The sequence below is a fragment of the Polychytrium aggregatum genome, assembly GCF_025602895.1.
Source record: "Polychytrium aggregatum strain JEL109 chromosome Unknown BJ171scaffold_15, whole genome shotgun sequence".
Lineage (NCBI taxonomy): Eukaryota > Fungi > Chytridiomycota > Chytridiomycetes > Polychytriales > Polychytrium > Polychytrium aggregatum.
The window spans coordinates 321,569-335,697 of NW_026516217.1; the positions used below are offsets into that span (position 1 = coordinate 321,569).

Genomic DNA, 14,129 nt, shown 5'->3' on the forward strand with positions numbered 1-14,129 from the left:
GATCTTGGCGCTTCTCCACGAATCCTTGTGTTTTTTGTTGATGGCATTCGGTCCCTTTCCCATGGCGACGGCTGTTCTGCTTGCGATATCGGGTCTCGACGAAGAGCAGGCGGCTGAGTTGGCAGCGATGGAGGCAGTCGCAGCAGACGCAGTGTTTCGGCCGGCCTGAAGTCGGAGGTGCTGCTCGGCTTTCAAAAAAGAAAAAAAGCGTGGCGCAGCCAGCCGCCAATCGCCGCACGCCCTGGGCAAAGAGTGTGAAGCCACCCGCGTAGGATCCGGTCGGAGTGTTGCATGCTGGTGCTTCTCCAGCCAGCGGCGGTGTGATTGACCTGGGCTTATGTGAAATGCTCCGATGGTTTGGGACTCGCGGCAAACCCGGCTGATCGTCCAACGGCCGAACAAACCACCGAGGATTGTTCTTGGCTGTGAAGAACCCACCCCTGAATTGAGCGACATCAGCGCCACCATGCGATATGCCCATGTCGCTGTTGCCTTGGCATGGCTTGTTGCAGGTAAGGTATATTGGAACAGGAAGCAATAGGGCCTTTGGTGCTTATCCTATCATATCCTTGCAGGGGCCAAGCAAGTCTGCGCGGTTCTCCCAAGCAAAACAAACAACATCACGCTGGGCTACCTGATGCCCACGGAGCCACTCATAGAATGGAATCTGGAAGGTACGTTTGAGCAGCCTCTGCGCTTGCTCTGATATGCAAATGGACACTGATCACTCCTTTAATAACCCGAACGCGTCTCTTATCATACCGGATAGCTTTGAAGGTAAGGCGAGCTCAGTGGATCCGCCTCGCCATCACAGCGCATATCGGTGCAGGCAAGTGTTGACGGTCGGTATCGTCTCTCATGTAGTGCGCCGTGCGTTGTGCGGTCGAGGTTTTGAACAACGATCCATTGGTGCTGCCGTACACGAGAATCAATCTGGTCCAAGGTAAAGCCCGCTTGCCTATGCTCAAATAGCAAAGATAGCTATGACGAGGAAAGCGAGATGACTCGGGGTGATATTGGACTTGGTGCCGACCAGCCTAGAGGATGGGACAAGCATTGAATATCCTGCGACACTCACACACTCTCTCTGACCGTCGTGCTATCGACGTTCCCACATTCGACGCTGGCGCAACACCACCGACCAGCCCCTGACTACGACACTTCGGTCGGCCTTGGGCAATACAACACATATACGGGAGTGTAAGGCTACTCCATCCTCTTGATTTGGTGATTCGTGTGGATCTATTTATCTCTTCTGGCCGTATCGAGCTCTCCCTCACGCCACTCACAGTACGTGTTGCGCGCCTCCAGGAGCGAATGGATGAAGCTGCAGTCTATCGATAACATAGTGTCACTATTCGGCGAAATGACATCGGAGGTGAGTTGCGTCCTCATTCCCATGCAGGTAATTCGCCACTGAAATGCCTTCTGTCCTCGATCCAAACCGAATGGGCATTGCACTACAAACGACACGAGGCCTCCGATAGCCATGCTCGAAGATGGTGACGGCGGCCCTTTCACATCAACCGCTGCGATGGAGCTTGAGCCATCCTTGAGACAAAGCTCACACCACACCTATCATCTGCCTTTCTGCGCACACCCAAGACGACGGTGGCACTGGCGACACTGGGGCGTGTTTACCACCTCAATCAGTTTAGTGTGTATGCTGGGGACCCGACCCTCTCCGACAAATCAAGCTACCCGTACTTTTGGAGATTTGGTGTCTCGGCGGCGTTTTCGTGTGAGTAGCATCCCAGAGGCACTTGGACTTGCAAGGAGAGCATCAAAGTGCCACTAATCGCGGATCAATATACGCAACATATTGCGTAGCAGCGTCGCTGCCGTACTATATCAAAGCCGCCGGATGGTCATATATCAATATGGTATACAGCTACGACTCATTTGGAAAAGGAAGTAAGTGATGCCGCAACATCGCGGCGCGCCCTGTTGCCTACCACTAACTCATGTGCCTTGTAGTGGCCAATATCTTTCGCCAGAGGTAGGTTAGTCGCCGAATCGCAGTGACAGCTTTGCCCGCCTCCCCCATCAATGTAGCCCGCTCTGCTGGATTTTGACGAAGCCAATGGCTATAAATCAGCTGCCAGATCCTCAATGTTACTATTGTTTCGGATTATGGATTTGATCTGAGCGAGAGTAAGTCCATCGGCCGTGCTGTACATGCCCGACCTGCGCCGTTGGCTCACTCTGCCCCACCGGCTTGCTCAGATATCAACACAACCACAAGCAATTCCTGCAAACAAGCCATCAAGAGCGGATCGCACATCTTGGTCTTGATCACTTCGTCGTCGTTCGATGTTGCGAGTTACTTTTACGGAGTGAGAAAGTTCGTACCGTATGAGTCAAAATGCATCGCCCTGGATCTCAACATCGAGGTTCGCTCATATCTGTCCTCACTTTCCCAGAATTCTTGGCGACACTTACGTATTCATGTCCATCGCGCCACCCGCGATCAAAATGAACCTGATGACACCCGAGTTTTTGGATGGGTTGTGGGGGATCATCACCCCCGAACTGGCCCTTACATACAACCCGCAGTGTGAGCTCCCCAGTATCTGGGAGCAGCTGAGCAGCACTGTTCCAATATGCAACATCAGTCTGCCCCTTGCGACCGATGTCTATTCTGTGTACGAAGCTCTCGATTTGCACCAGCTCCATACCGTGAATATCTTTGTCCCATGGAGAAATGACGTGCACCTGCACATAGCAGTACTAACTGAGCATGTCTTCGACAGCTATGCCTACGATCTCGTGCGTCTTCTCGGACTCGCGCTGCATGAGCTCCTGGGCAATCAGCAAAATCTCACTCCAAGCATGATCGCCGACGCGCGAGAGGCTCTGACGGCAAACTACATATCTCAATTTGAGTTGGTCAGCAACTGCACAGGAAATTTGCGCCTGAACAGCAACGGCGATACGAGTCTGTAGGTGCTGCTAGATCCTTACTTTGCTGAGTCAAAGCTTGCCTCACTTCCTAGAGCATTTTGTACCCCGAGTTTATTCGCTGTTGCTCCGAGAAACACCTGGAGCTACCCCGAGAGCGAGCGAGCGAATTGCAGGCTTCTGATCCCACTGCTGATTGTCCTTGAAGTCCATACAACTACATTGAGTTTATAGGCTCAGGATTCGATCCGCATGTGGGATACTATCCAAACATTGTTCCCGTCGGAGTTTTGGAAAACGAAACAATCGTAAATATGACGTACTGGTTCAACGGAAGCTTCTACGGCAGTGTAAGCAGAGGGGCTGGATATGCAAGCATTCATCAATGCGGTAAATGTATTGTACTGCTCACAAACTTCCGTATCTTTCAGTTTCCTACCGATATCCTCCCAGTTGGTAGGCGCCCGTACACTCTTGCTGAATCCACAATTGACGGAGCCAAATTCCAGCTCAAAAGTAACCGGACGGCTTGACCAAGTCAGAATCACAGAGTAGACGCTAACAACCCACGAACACACAGTCTGCCCAAACTACACCATCCGATCGTTCGTCTTTCTAATGTCTCGACAACAAGTAGTTTGCCAACCCTGCGCGGATGGTAAGTGCATGCATTTGCCTGCGGGCGGTCACCTTGCCTGCCGCTAAGTCTCTATACAACGCTCGATGGTCACAGGGTCCTATCCAAACGCTATGCAAACCAAGTGTGTCATGTGCCCTGCCGGTAAATGTCAACAGCGCGGCATGCATTCCCCTGATGTTGATAATGACTCGCCACCAATTCTGTTTGGCTAGGTGCAACATGCCTCTCCGGCAGTCCCGTGACGGCGCAGGCCAATTTTTGGATTGGTCTCGATCAAAATGGCGAAATCCTTTCCTTCGAATGCCAAGACAACAGTGCGTATGCGATGCTTAGTGTGTCTTCTGAGCAGATTCAAGCACGTACTGCAGCCTGTGCAGTCTTATGGACTACCGGCAGTGCCTAATCTCTCTGATGTTTGTGGTGTAGGCCAGTGCTGTCCGTCGGGTAAGCACGATTCGTTTGTTAAAATGTCTGGGTTATGCGACGTACCAGTGCTCAACCGGGCGCTGGTCTTGCCAAACAAATCTAGGTGGATGTGAGCTCGAGCATCTTTGCCAAGGCGGCTTTGAAGGTCCACTGTGCGCCTACTGCTCGAACAGCTCGCTGTTTGAATGGTAATCAAGCCGAAAGCGCATTGGCGGTGGATTCGCTGCAAACTCGGTGATTCTTACTGTACCCATGACTTTGAAACGGCAGGCGATCGGCATGTGTCCCTTGCGACTGGACAAGCTACCTCGGCATCATCATAACATTTGCCATCGGCTCGTTTCTGTGTCTGACGATCTACATCCTCATTCCCAAGTCATATAGCTACTTTGTTGTCGACTTGGTAGGCTGGTGGACTTGACTACATCCTTCGCATTGTGAGCGCCTTACTCTACTTCGGCACAATTCACCAACTGACGATTGGGTGGCTGTTGTCGCGGGGGGTGCAGGCGTTTTTTTATCAGCTCTGTGCAATGCTTCCGCACGACTCCTCCGACGGGATCACCACGCTGTAAGCGAGTCCACGGACATCAGGGTGCAGAGACACCCGAACGATCAGCATCGTGTCATGTGTCGTTGCTGAAACATTCACGAACCCTCAGGCTCGCCGTGGTCACGCTGAGAATTGATATTGGCAGTCCTGTTTGCATATTACCGATCCGCTCGCTCTATGTGAGTATCAGCACTCTCTCGGCGGTCGATAGCATGTCAATGACACAGACTCGCCCCTCTGCCTTCAGTCACAAAATTCATCACTGCGGCTCCTCATTGGCAGAAAACCCTGTTTTTGATGCTCTTTCCGGCGGTGCTCTTCGCTGAGCTGGGAATCATTATCCTTGCCGGAAGGTACATTGGCCGACTTTCATACTGGAAAAACACCAACACCACACTCTACCGGATATCGGCACGCCTATGGTCGATTTCAAAGATGGGGTTCATTCCGTCAGCCATTGCGACCGTCCTTGATCTCTACTTGGTAGGACCGACTGCTTTCCCAAACTCGGCAGCCGCCCGACTCTGGCTGTGGTTTGAAGAAAGGCGCCCGTTGTCCGCACAAATCAGTCACTTACCAAACACTGACGCTCTCCAATACCACCAGTCGACCAACATCCCGTTACTTTCATCAGGTGGGGTAGTCGGATACTCTGGGTGTCCAGCGAATCGAGCACAAGTTTCGAGAAACCGTGTGTCCGGTCGAGTGCTGGCACAAGTTCGGGTACGCGCACGAACTAAACGCACTACATTGCGGAATATTGTATCCTGCTAGCGATATCTACCTTCAACTGCCTCTCGGTCAACTCGCAGCAGCTTCTCCAGATCGAACCCACGATTCAGTGCTGGACGGTACCGCATTACATCCGTAAGAGACTCTGCACTGTTCATTGGGACGCTGGCGGTATCCACTTGAACGAGGACATATGAGGCCTCCGGCAGCTCCTGCACTGAACCTATCCTATTTTCTGCCTTTGAATCCCAGTGATTTTTGCAGCAAGCGCCATAATGGTCACCTTGGTCGGGATCATTCCATTCCACATCATCCGCAAGCTGCGGTACCTCAAGAAACATAGCCTGGTCAGCTACAATATTGGTAAGGATATAATTGCATGGATGCTGTTCACGAGGGATCCAATGCTGACTCGGTTAATGCCTTGCCAGACACTGCGTACTCGGCGCTTTACAGGCCATTCAAGAAACAGTACTACTGGGTAAGTCTGGGCCCGAAACAAAGGCCGATATATGAGTCGGCGATTCGTCGCGACTGGATCAATATCTGCCCCTTTCCCATCTGCCCATCTGCCCATCTGCCCATCTGCCCATCTGCCCATCTGCCCATCTGCCCATCTGCCCATCTGCCCAACTGCCCATGATTCGATCCTTGCTTTCTATTCCAACAGTTGATCATCCTCGACATTCTCGAGAGAACAATTGCAGTCGTTCTCCTTCAGTACCAGTGGAAACATGGTCAGTTATCGAGGTCATGCCAATGCCCACCGCCTAGTTAATATCGGCAGAGTCGATCTTCGTGATGATCCGCAATGAAACAGCGACTATAAACTGAGTATGGACGTTCCTTTCTATAGCAGCCACGGTGTTTGCCGTGTCGTTTTTGTACCTTGCCGGGGTCACGATCGAGAGATCCTTCATGATGGTGAGAAGCAATGCAAATCCCCGTGGGATGAGTAGCCCGACAATCGTGGGCTATGTCCACAGTCTTGACCTTGCAATCGATCCCATTCTCACGGATATGCTGACGACGAATATCTGGATGACAGCAATACTGCTCCTATACCGACAATATCATGAAGATTGCAACTCTGGCGTGCCTCACAATCTTGCATTGCACGCGGTTTCTTCGAGTGGATCTGCAGCAAATCGTGGCCTCGTCCCTGTTCAACAACGGCCTTGGGTACCTTGAGTTCATTTGCCTCGGCCTCCCTTTGCTCTTTGTCCCGCTAAAAGTCCGGTCGATGGTCAAAGAATTCTCCTTGTCCAACACAACAATGGTACGCCGGCCTGAGACAAAGCAGATCCGCAATCATAACGCAGATGAACTTGGGTAGTGTGGCGAGAAAATCGGCCTTAATTCCAGACGCTTTCGTCACAGGCTTTGAGACGCGAGATGAGCTCGAGAAAGCCTCCGTCCAGACAGACGACCCAGCTCGACCTCCTGCGGGCAAGTAGCAACACCTTCAAAGGACCGGCTTTGTATCGGAGTGATACAATCTCATAGGGCGGTATCTGGGCCAGTCCACGCCGCTCGCCACGGCCAGGGCCACACCGCTAGTAGCCTGTATCAATAAAGTTCCATATGGGCCGTTCATTGGGCTGTGCTATTGCGATTCCTTTGGGAACGGCGAGATCTCCCAAGACCTCAAGGGTCATTTCAGGTGTCCTGTTCCTAACATTCGCAGAACGAAACGTGGCACCCAGATAGTAGCTTTCTCCGGATCCCGAATGCATGCCCATTCATTGCCAAAGACGCCCAAGGCCCGGAGCACACGGACGGACGGACGATTGACTCGTTTGGCCCGTTATATTGAGATGAATCACACCTACTCCGGGCGTTGGGTCGCCGCATATACGTTTCCATTGGCACCAACATGACCAGGCTAGTGCTTGGGCTGGGTGCCTTGCATGCGCTAGGCAGCGAGTGCTTTGGGATAGGTCACGCCCTCAAGAATGTTGATCGGCCCTGTTTGTACGATAGTCTCCAGCTCGGACTGAGACTTTGCCAGCATCATACCCGCGAATCCCACCGAATTAACGTTGATCTTGACTTGGTTTTCGACTGCGCCATCACCAGGCTCGTAGTTGTCCTGCGAGCGCGGAACCGCCAAGATCCATTCGCGTGTGAAGAGAAGGTTGTAGCTGATGGGTTCGATCTGTCCTTCCACTATCTGACCCGAGGGCACTACTCCCGGGGTGAGGACTTCGGTCGGATCGAGACCCGCAGACAAGAAAGCTCGCCTGACAACAGCGACATAGCGGGTCCACATGTCGTGTGCGGTCGTCTCGACACCCAAGCGAGCAATCGCGTGAGCGAACGGAATAGCATCCGAAACGTAGATATCTTCAGGTGCTGATGAAGAGCGAGACAGTCGCCGAGTGGCGTAAGCATCGAAGTTGAGACGAGGTGCAGTTGCAAAACCAGCAGAAGTCGACGGCAGTCAGATCGCGCAGGCTTGCCTTGCGTAGGCTTGCCTTGCGTAGGCTTGCCTTGCGTAGCGTCCCGGAGAACCAGCGCTTCGATGGGGAGGTCGGATTCGATTGGCAGAAACTGAAGATGCTTGTGTGGGACACTAAGATACATGAGAGGGACAAGTCAGAGCCAACATCGGCGTCTATCCGTTGGCCCTCAAATCAAGTCTTGGCTTTGGTCATTGCGCGAGCCCACCCGCTCTCCCGCACCTGGCTCCAGACTTTGACCCGCAGTTGTAGAAGCCCAGAAACCTGGGCAGCGACGGATCACGCAGAAACTCAAGCGCAGCCTTGAAGTCAGACTCGGATATGGGATCATACTGGCTTGCGAACCCTGGTGGGGCGAGGAGAGGGCAACGGAGAATGAAGCCGGGCGACCATCGTATCTTGGCCATGAGGGCATGGCCGGGTGCCAGCGTCGCCGAGCCAGCAACCAGTCATGCTGAATGCTTCCATTCTTGTTTTTGCTGACCTTTGGTTGTCAAGAGGACGTGTCCGCGAACTATGCTGAATTTGTTGAGCAGCAAATTATGGTCCTCGTACTGATCCACATAGAGATTCGGATCGTACGGCAGGAACGGATCGAAAGGCTTGCTCTGGGCTAGCTTTCTTGTCAAGCCGCCGGTTGGCTTCTTGGCGAGACTGGGGGCAAGACGCACCTGGAACTAAAACGGTGTCCAGAGCCAAGTGCGGCACCAGCGATATCAGTGACATCAGTGACGTCGGCAACCTGAGAGTTGCATCCGAAATCGTATGCAGAGTTTCGACCAGAGTCGAGCGGCGGTGCGCGCCTCAGCTTGCCATGAAACGTGAGTCATCAAGCACTACGAAGAGCAAGGGTACTCGAATGGGAGAGTGGGTTTTGGGGACCATGAAAAGTCAACTCCAAATAGCGATGGTCGAGCGGGGAGAGTGACCGGGGTCGGTGGTGCTCGGCCAACATTGGACTCACATTAACGCCGGCGTTCTCGACAACGGCACACGTCGAGTCGGTAAAGATGACGTGGCCAGCCGCAACTGCCCGCTCGAAGCAAGATAGTATGCGGCTGAAGAGGGACGGGGTGCTCATCTGGGCTGGGTCGAGATCGGCTGCAGGGGAGGATTCTGCTGATGGGCAGCCGCGAGGGGTCGGAAAAAATTGATAGTGCGAGGCGCAACTGGAGCTGCTGCGCACATCCGTCCCGGCTCAGGCATGGATCCAGCCGGATCGACCCGTGCATCAATCGCTGCCTTTTTTGGCCAAAGTCGGCGCCATGTTTTGCGGGCTGTCCCGCCCGCCCTCGTCCTGTTCCGTCGTGCTTGATCCAGGCTCTGCATTCGCCCATCGGCCCGCGGGTCAGCGTCAGCGATCACCCAGAGCCATTTCCCAACGGAAGACGCAATCAGCAGTGCACTAAAATCACAAGCAAAGTCGACAACTCTCCCCTCATCGCGTTCCAACATGGATACTTCTGTTGAAGACGACATCGACGACTTGGTGGATTTGGAGGCTGCCGACATGCGTCACGTCCTCAACTCGCAGGGAGACGAGATTATGAACCTCGACGCGACGATGGATCCGATGTTGCTGGCCTCTCCCTCGCAATCACCTCCGTCAGTGGCTCGCCCGTCGCCATTTGCCTTCAAGACTGCCTCGCCCTCTGGCCACGTCTTCTCGTTCAGCTCGCCGTGCCTCAAGACTCCCGGCCACACGGATGCATCGCCGTTGACCAAGAGCGCCGAATGGGCCAACACCGGCAAGCTCGAGACCCCCAGACTTGACAGCGGAATGTTCGACATCCATCTCGTTCCTTTGACTCCCATCCGGAACCAGGACGCTTCTCAGATGCTCGCCGAGAACCTCGAGGATACAAAGCCGCCAACGCCGCTCTTTGCAGGCACCGATAGCCCCATGACCGCCGCTCCAGGCGCATCGCCCTTTTCCCAGATGAAGACCACCAACGCGGCACTAACTGACGCCGACTTGGCCCGCATGAAGGATCTCGGCGAAATCCCCGAGGACGCCAGTTTTCTGTCCGGCTCGCTGGAGCCCAAAGCGGCGCGGTCGCCATTCAGCTTCCTGGCAAGTCCGTTCCAGAAAAGGTCTCAGGATACATCCTTTGGCCTGGATCTGACCAGCCCGTTCCAAAAAAAATCACAGGACTCGTCCTTCAGCCTTGACCTGACCACTCCGGTATCCAAGACCCCAAAGTCGCCGAATCTCAGGCTCTTCAGCAAAAGTAGAAAGGGCAGTCCATTCACAAAGCTCTTCGGTACGGCTAAAGCGGACCCTGCGTCTGGACAAAGATTGCACTGGTAGATCCTCACGTACATTGCACCGTGCTCACACGACCTCGGTGCCATGGATCCAACCCAATGCTGGTGTATGCGGGCACACGATGCTTAACGGTGCACATACGATATCGGCCTTGGCTCCAGTTTGACTAACAAGTCTGGCTTTGTCGTCATGAATGATACAATCTTATACAGCGGGATGCGAGCTCATGAATGAAGAAAAACCCGCTGACATGGATCTGGTCGACTCGCCGCCGGTCACCTATCGAGCCTTGCCTGGCCCTGTCGAGGGGTGAGGGACCCTTACTTTGTGCGGATCCACCTCTCACTTTTGGAAGCCGCAAGCGTTTTTTGTGCGCCGTCGAATGATGCTCACTATCGTGTGTCTGTGGCTGTCCTATATCGCCAGATCACCTCTCACGCACACAAATCCGAATCCTGCGCTGCCGGGGCTAGCCGTCCCAAAGATATTTGCCCTTGACGAGCAGTTCTTGTCATCCAAAAGCTCTTATGCTGGCCCTGGTGCACCCGCGGGGCACCACAGCGGCTCGTCTGTCAAGCCATCCCCCTGTAAGTGCTGTGTGAACCGGTGCACAGTCGCAGAAGGCTCTCTGAAGCCAGTGCGCCTGTTCGACACGGAGAGGTCGCTTTATTCACCCGCTCGCCGTTGTTGCGGACACCTTTATCACGGTGCGTCGATATCCAGCTCAAAGCCTTCAAGCTCAACCGCAAGAGCTTAATCCCGCGGACCCATCTCGAATCCAGCTTCTCCGGAGCGCAGAACGCACCATCCAATCCATCAGTCAAAGCGAGCCGACGTCGCCACTGTCCCACTCGATCTTCAACTTCAAGTCGCCGTTTGCATCTTCTCAAAAGACTAAGGAGACCTCAATAGCGCCCTCGGCCCCCTCCAGCCATTCGTCCAGGCTGGCCAAACCAAGCAATCTCCGCAGTCGATTCGGCTTGAAAAGCTCAGCCAAAGCAACACAAAAATCCTCGCAAGTGAGTTACCTGCCCAATGGAATGTTGGGAACGCTCCTCCATGACCTCCGAGTCGTGCCTGATTTCTGTGTCGATCTCTAGCAGATTCCCGCTGCACGAATGGAGCCCAACGTGATGGTCACGATCACAAAGCCCACTGTGCCTGAGTCCTCGTCCAACATCCCAACTCCATCAGAGCTGCGGAGGCTGTCGATCGCTTCGATTGCCTCGAGTAACCCGCAGAGTCCAGCCGTATCGCTCTCTGAGCACTCGCCAGGGCCACGAGCAAAAGTCGGATCGTCGCCTTCCATGCCTCTGAACCTCGGTGGCATGCTACCTGACCTGTCCAAGTATCAAATCAAAAAGTCCAACTCGGTGCGCGAAGACGACGACCCAGGGCAGTCGCGAGCCAAGTTTGCTCGCGTCGGAGCCACCTCGAAACTGCCGGTCTTTGGCTCGGCGATTCCATTGCGCATGCCAACCAAGAAGCCAAACGAAGAGAGCGAGCGTAAGTAGGTCATGGCTCTCCGGTCTGTTTGGGCTCGAGGAATATCACAGCAAAGCGGCGATGCTCTATGCTCCGAAGAGATGTGCGGATCAAAAATATGCCTCGGCGCGTTCGCACCCTTGCTCGGCATATTCTCCTGCGTATACAGCGATCCCGCACGTCCCATTTGCCTCCATATTTCGTGTTCATGGCCAGCACTTGGATTCGGATACCGGGGTGCGAATTTGGGCCATCTTTCACCAGCAGCATGCTTGATGCTCATCGAATCTCGCTGCTTTCTCTCTCCAGAGCCACCCTCCAAGATGCCTGTGCCGACCGCTGGCGGACGCAAAGAGCTCCGCCCAATCTCAAAGCTGAAACCACCGAAACGCAACTGATGCAGCTGCAACTTGTCAAGCAGGGGCTGTTGGCAACATGCTCGCAAGCGCAGCCTGCGAATGAAGTAGCGGGAACTCGGGCCTCGCTGAGCCAGCTTCAGTCCTGAATACATTCACCTTTACAGTCAATCCAGAGAGAAAGGACACCCCGGATTTCGGTCATTGATCAAATGTTTTGTTTCCCAATACCATCGCGCGCTGGCCATGACCATTCCGTGATGCGGCGCTACTGTCATCCATAGTCTGAGAAAGGCTGCCTCCATATTCAGTGTCTCCAAGAGCACCATTCACCGCTGGCACTCCCAGACCAGTGTGCATGTCGATTATGGAGACCGGAGAGCGACCGGAGGTGTTCACTTGGAGGTGAATTGTTGAATTGCATGTGGTTCTGTTGGACGCAAGCCATCACATACTGCATGTTCATGGAAGCGGGTGTGGTGTCCCGTTTTTTCTGAATAAAGGGTACGAAGGTCGCCATCGTAGCGCTGCGGCCGATCGAGGCAGTGATTCAGTATTTTGATCAGAGCCGCTGATCGAGAGCTGCTGACGCTGGTGCTGCTGGTGATGATGATCGGAAGCAGTGTGTTGGGACAGCAACAAAAGTGCCAACAGCAGCACAGCCTGATGCCGTCGCCAGGCGAGCTCCTTGCTTGATCGCCGATCGACCCTGGCAGCTGATCGACGGGCCTGCGCGCACTCGTCATCCGAGGTGTGCAGATATCCTCGTCTGCGACGGGCGGTGGGCATGCTGAGAACACCCCCGCTCCCCCCCCCCGCAGCGGAGTTTCGAAGGGATCGGCTCTTCCCACCACCAGACGACCGAGCAAGACTGCAGGTGGGCGATGCATGCGGTTGCTGTGCGGGCCTCGGCGGCCGGCTTGGGGTCCGTCGCTGTCGACCGGCGGTTGAGGATTGGGGGCTCTGGGAGGAAATCGACGCCTTGCGCTCTGCTCGTCTCATCTCGCCTGCCGCCCTGAACAGCAACAGCCGCTACTGATCCGCCCGTCTTAACTTTGCCTCGGCCCCGCAGCTCCTCGCCCTCAGGAACCCCCCCCCGCAACAAGCCCGGGGCAAGCTCGCCTGGCCTTATCTTCGACCAAGAGGCTCGGTTCGGGCCGCCTCACTTGTCCAGCCGCTGTCCCTGCAGCATCGCACTCGGCTGTCGCCCGTCATTGCCGTCTACTCCTCAGGCCATCTCACACTCAAGCGCCAGACCAGCACCCCCTATCCCAAAATCAGGCAAGACCTCACATCGAACCATCCAAGAGCCGTCGCCTTGCCGGCTGCAATGGTCTTCCAGAACACAGTGCCCCAGCCGGCACCACACTCTCCGGACACAGGCATGGGACTCACCCATCTGCCCACCGAGGTCTTGTTCCAGATATGTCTCTATGTCGACCACCCCTCAAGCCTCAGCCGGGCACACTCAAAGTTCCACTCGCTGCTGTCGTCACCGCGGCTGCAGGCGTCCTGGCTCATGCGGCACCGAGACTGGGTCTTTGCCGAGATATTCCGCCTGGGCCCCTTCCTGGAACTCAAGGTGCAGCAGGACCGGTTTCCTCTCAGTCTGCTGAAGGAGCCGGTTTGCTGTCTTCTTGTTGCCAATGTTCGAAGGCTTGTTGATCAGCAGCGGCTGGTCCGTCCACCCAGCAAGTCGGTCTGGGCCGACCAGTGGGACGACGATGGCGACCAGAGCTGCCTTCCGCGGCTACTGCATTTGCTCTGGCGGCTGGCCGTCTACAGAGGATACGGGCTGCTCTGCACGAGCCTGTTGGCCTTTTACGAAACGGAGTACCAGGCTAATCTTCCCAAGCCCAGCCCAGTTCTGCCTCGCGGCCGAGCCAGGACAGCATCATCGGGATCGACACTGCCGCCAGCGCCCAAGCGGGCCAGCACTATCCCGCCGTCGAGATTCGCCGATATCCAGGTCCTCTCGGAGGCGCTCTGTATCAGCTTGCGGCTCGGGAACGTCCAGATTGCCCAGGACATTGTCCGCTCCTTCAAACAGCGCAGCGTCAAGCTCAGCGAGCAGCACTGGATCGCCGCAGCCTGGTGCACCACCGGGAGTTCCATGCTCGCCCTGCTCGACGAGACGATCGGCTGCGAGCAGCTCGGCCGGCCCAACTGGGATATTATCTTTGAGTTTTCGCAAAAGCTCCGTCGCCCCGGCCTCAGCGGATTCATCCACGAAGCCTGGGAACGCTACTCGGCCCTGCTTCCGGAGCTTGGACTTGACCTTCAGTAGCATCGACTCTCCCCCCTA

The 14,129-nt window shown here is 55.0% G+C and overlaps 4 protein-coding genes across 4 annotated transcripts; 3 read left to right on the forward strand and 1 right to left on the reverse strand.

The window, feature by feature from the left end:
* Positions 1–418: 418 nt before the first annotated feature.
* Positions 419–6,758, forward strand: BJ171DRAFT_615883 (periplasmic binding protein-like I; the record flags this gene model as incomplete). The annotated part of the gene is made up of 31 exons (XM_053115340.1): positions 419–512; positions 576–674; positions 770–777; positions 865–943; positions 1,146–1,200; positions 1,312–1,378; positions 1,606–1,741; positions 1,831–1,914; positions 1,978–1,999; positions 2,099–2,154; positions 2,227–2,344; positions 2,424–2,645; positions 2,754–2,942; positions 3,110–3,251; positions 3,333–3,357; positions 3,482–3,559; positions 3,754–3,855; positions 3,968–3,985; positions 4,071–4,155; positions 4,271–4,370; positions 4,477–4,538; positions 4,630–4,699; positions 4,803–5,003; positions 5,127–5,154; positions 5,295–5,387; positions 5,505–5,615; positions 5,684–5,733; positions 5,923–5,989; positions 6,109–6,176; positions 6,301–6,531; positions 6,618–6,758. Exons 1-31 carry the CDS (start codon positions 467–469, stop codon positions 6,756–6,758), a joined length of 2,853 nt encoding a protein of 950 aa, XP_052967380.1. The 5' UTR covers positions 419–466.
* Positions 6,759–6,804: 46 nt separating this feature from the next.
* On the reverse strand, positions 6,805–8,824 carry BJ171DRAFT_501733 (HIT-like domain-containing protein). Its single transcript, XM_053110697.1, has 5 exons — positions 8,679–8,824; positions 8,199–8,391; positions 7,937–8,060; positions 7,745–7,827; positions 6,805–7,607 (listed from the first exon to the last, which is right to left on the reverse strand). Exons 1-5 carry the CDS (start codon positions 8,793–8,795, stop codon positions 7,168–7,170), a joined length of 957 nt encoding a protein of 318 aa, XP_052967381.1. The 5' UTR covers positions 8,796–8,824; the 3' UTR covers positions 6,805–7,167.
* Positions 8,825–9,013: 189 nt separating this feature from the next.
* Positions 9,014–12,075, forward strand: BJ171DRAFT_501739 (uncharacterized protein). The gene is made up of 6 exons (XM_053110698.1): positions 9,014–9,978; positions 10,196–10,292; positions 10,410–10,570; positions 10,707–11,002; positions 11,084–11,489; positions 11,778–12,075. Exons 1-6 carry the CDS (start codon positions 9,168–9,170, stop codon positions 11,864–11,866), a joined length of 1,860 nt encoding a protein of 619 aa, XP_052967382.1. The 5' UTR covers positions 9,014–9,167; the 3' UTR covers positions 11,867–12,075.
* A 1,079-nt stretch (positions 12,076–13,154) lies between these two features.
* On the forward strand, positions 13,155–14,111 carry BJ171DRAFT_474259 (uncharacterized protein; the record flags this gene model as incomplete). The annotated part of the gene is made up of 1 exon (XM_053108733.1): positions 13,155–14,111. One exon carries the CDS (start codon positions 13,155–13,157, stop codon positions 14,109–14,111), a length of 957 nt encoding a protein of 318 aa, XP_052967383.1.
* Between the last annotated feature and the right edge of the window lie 18 nt (positions 14,112–14,129).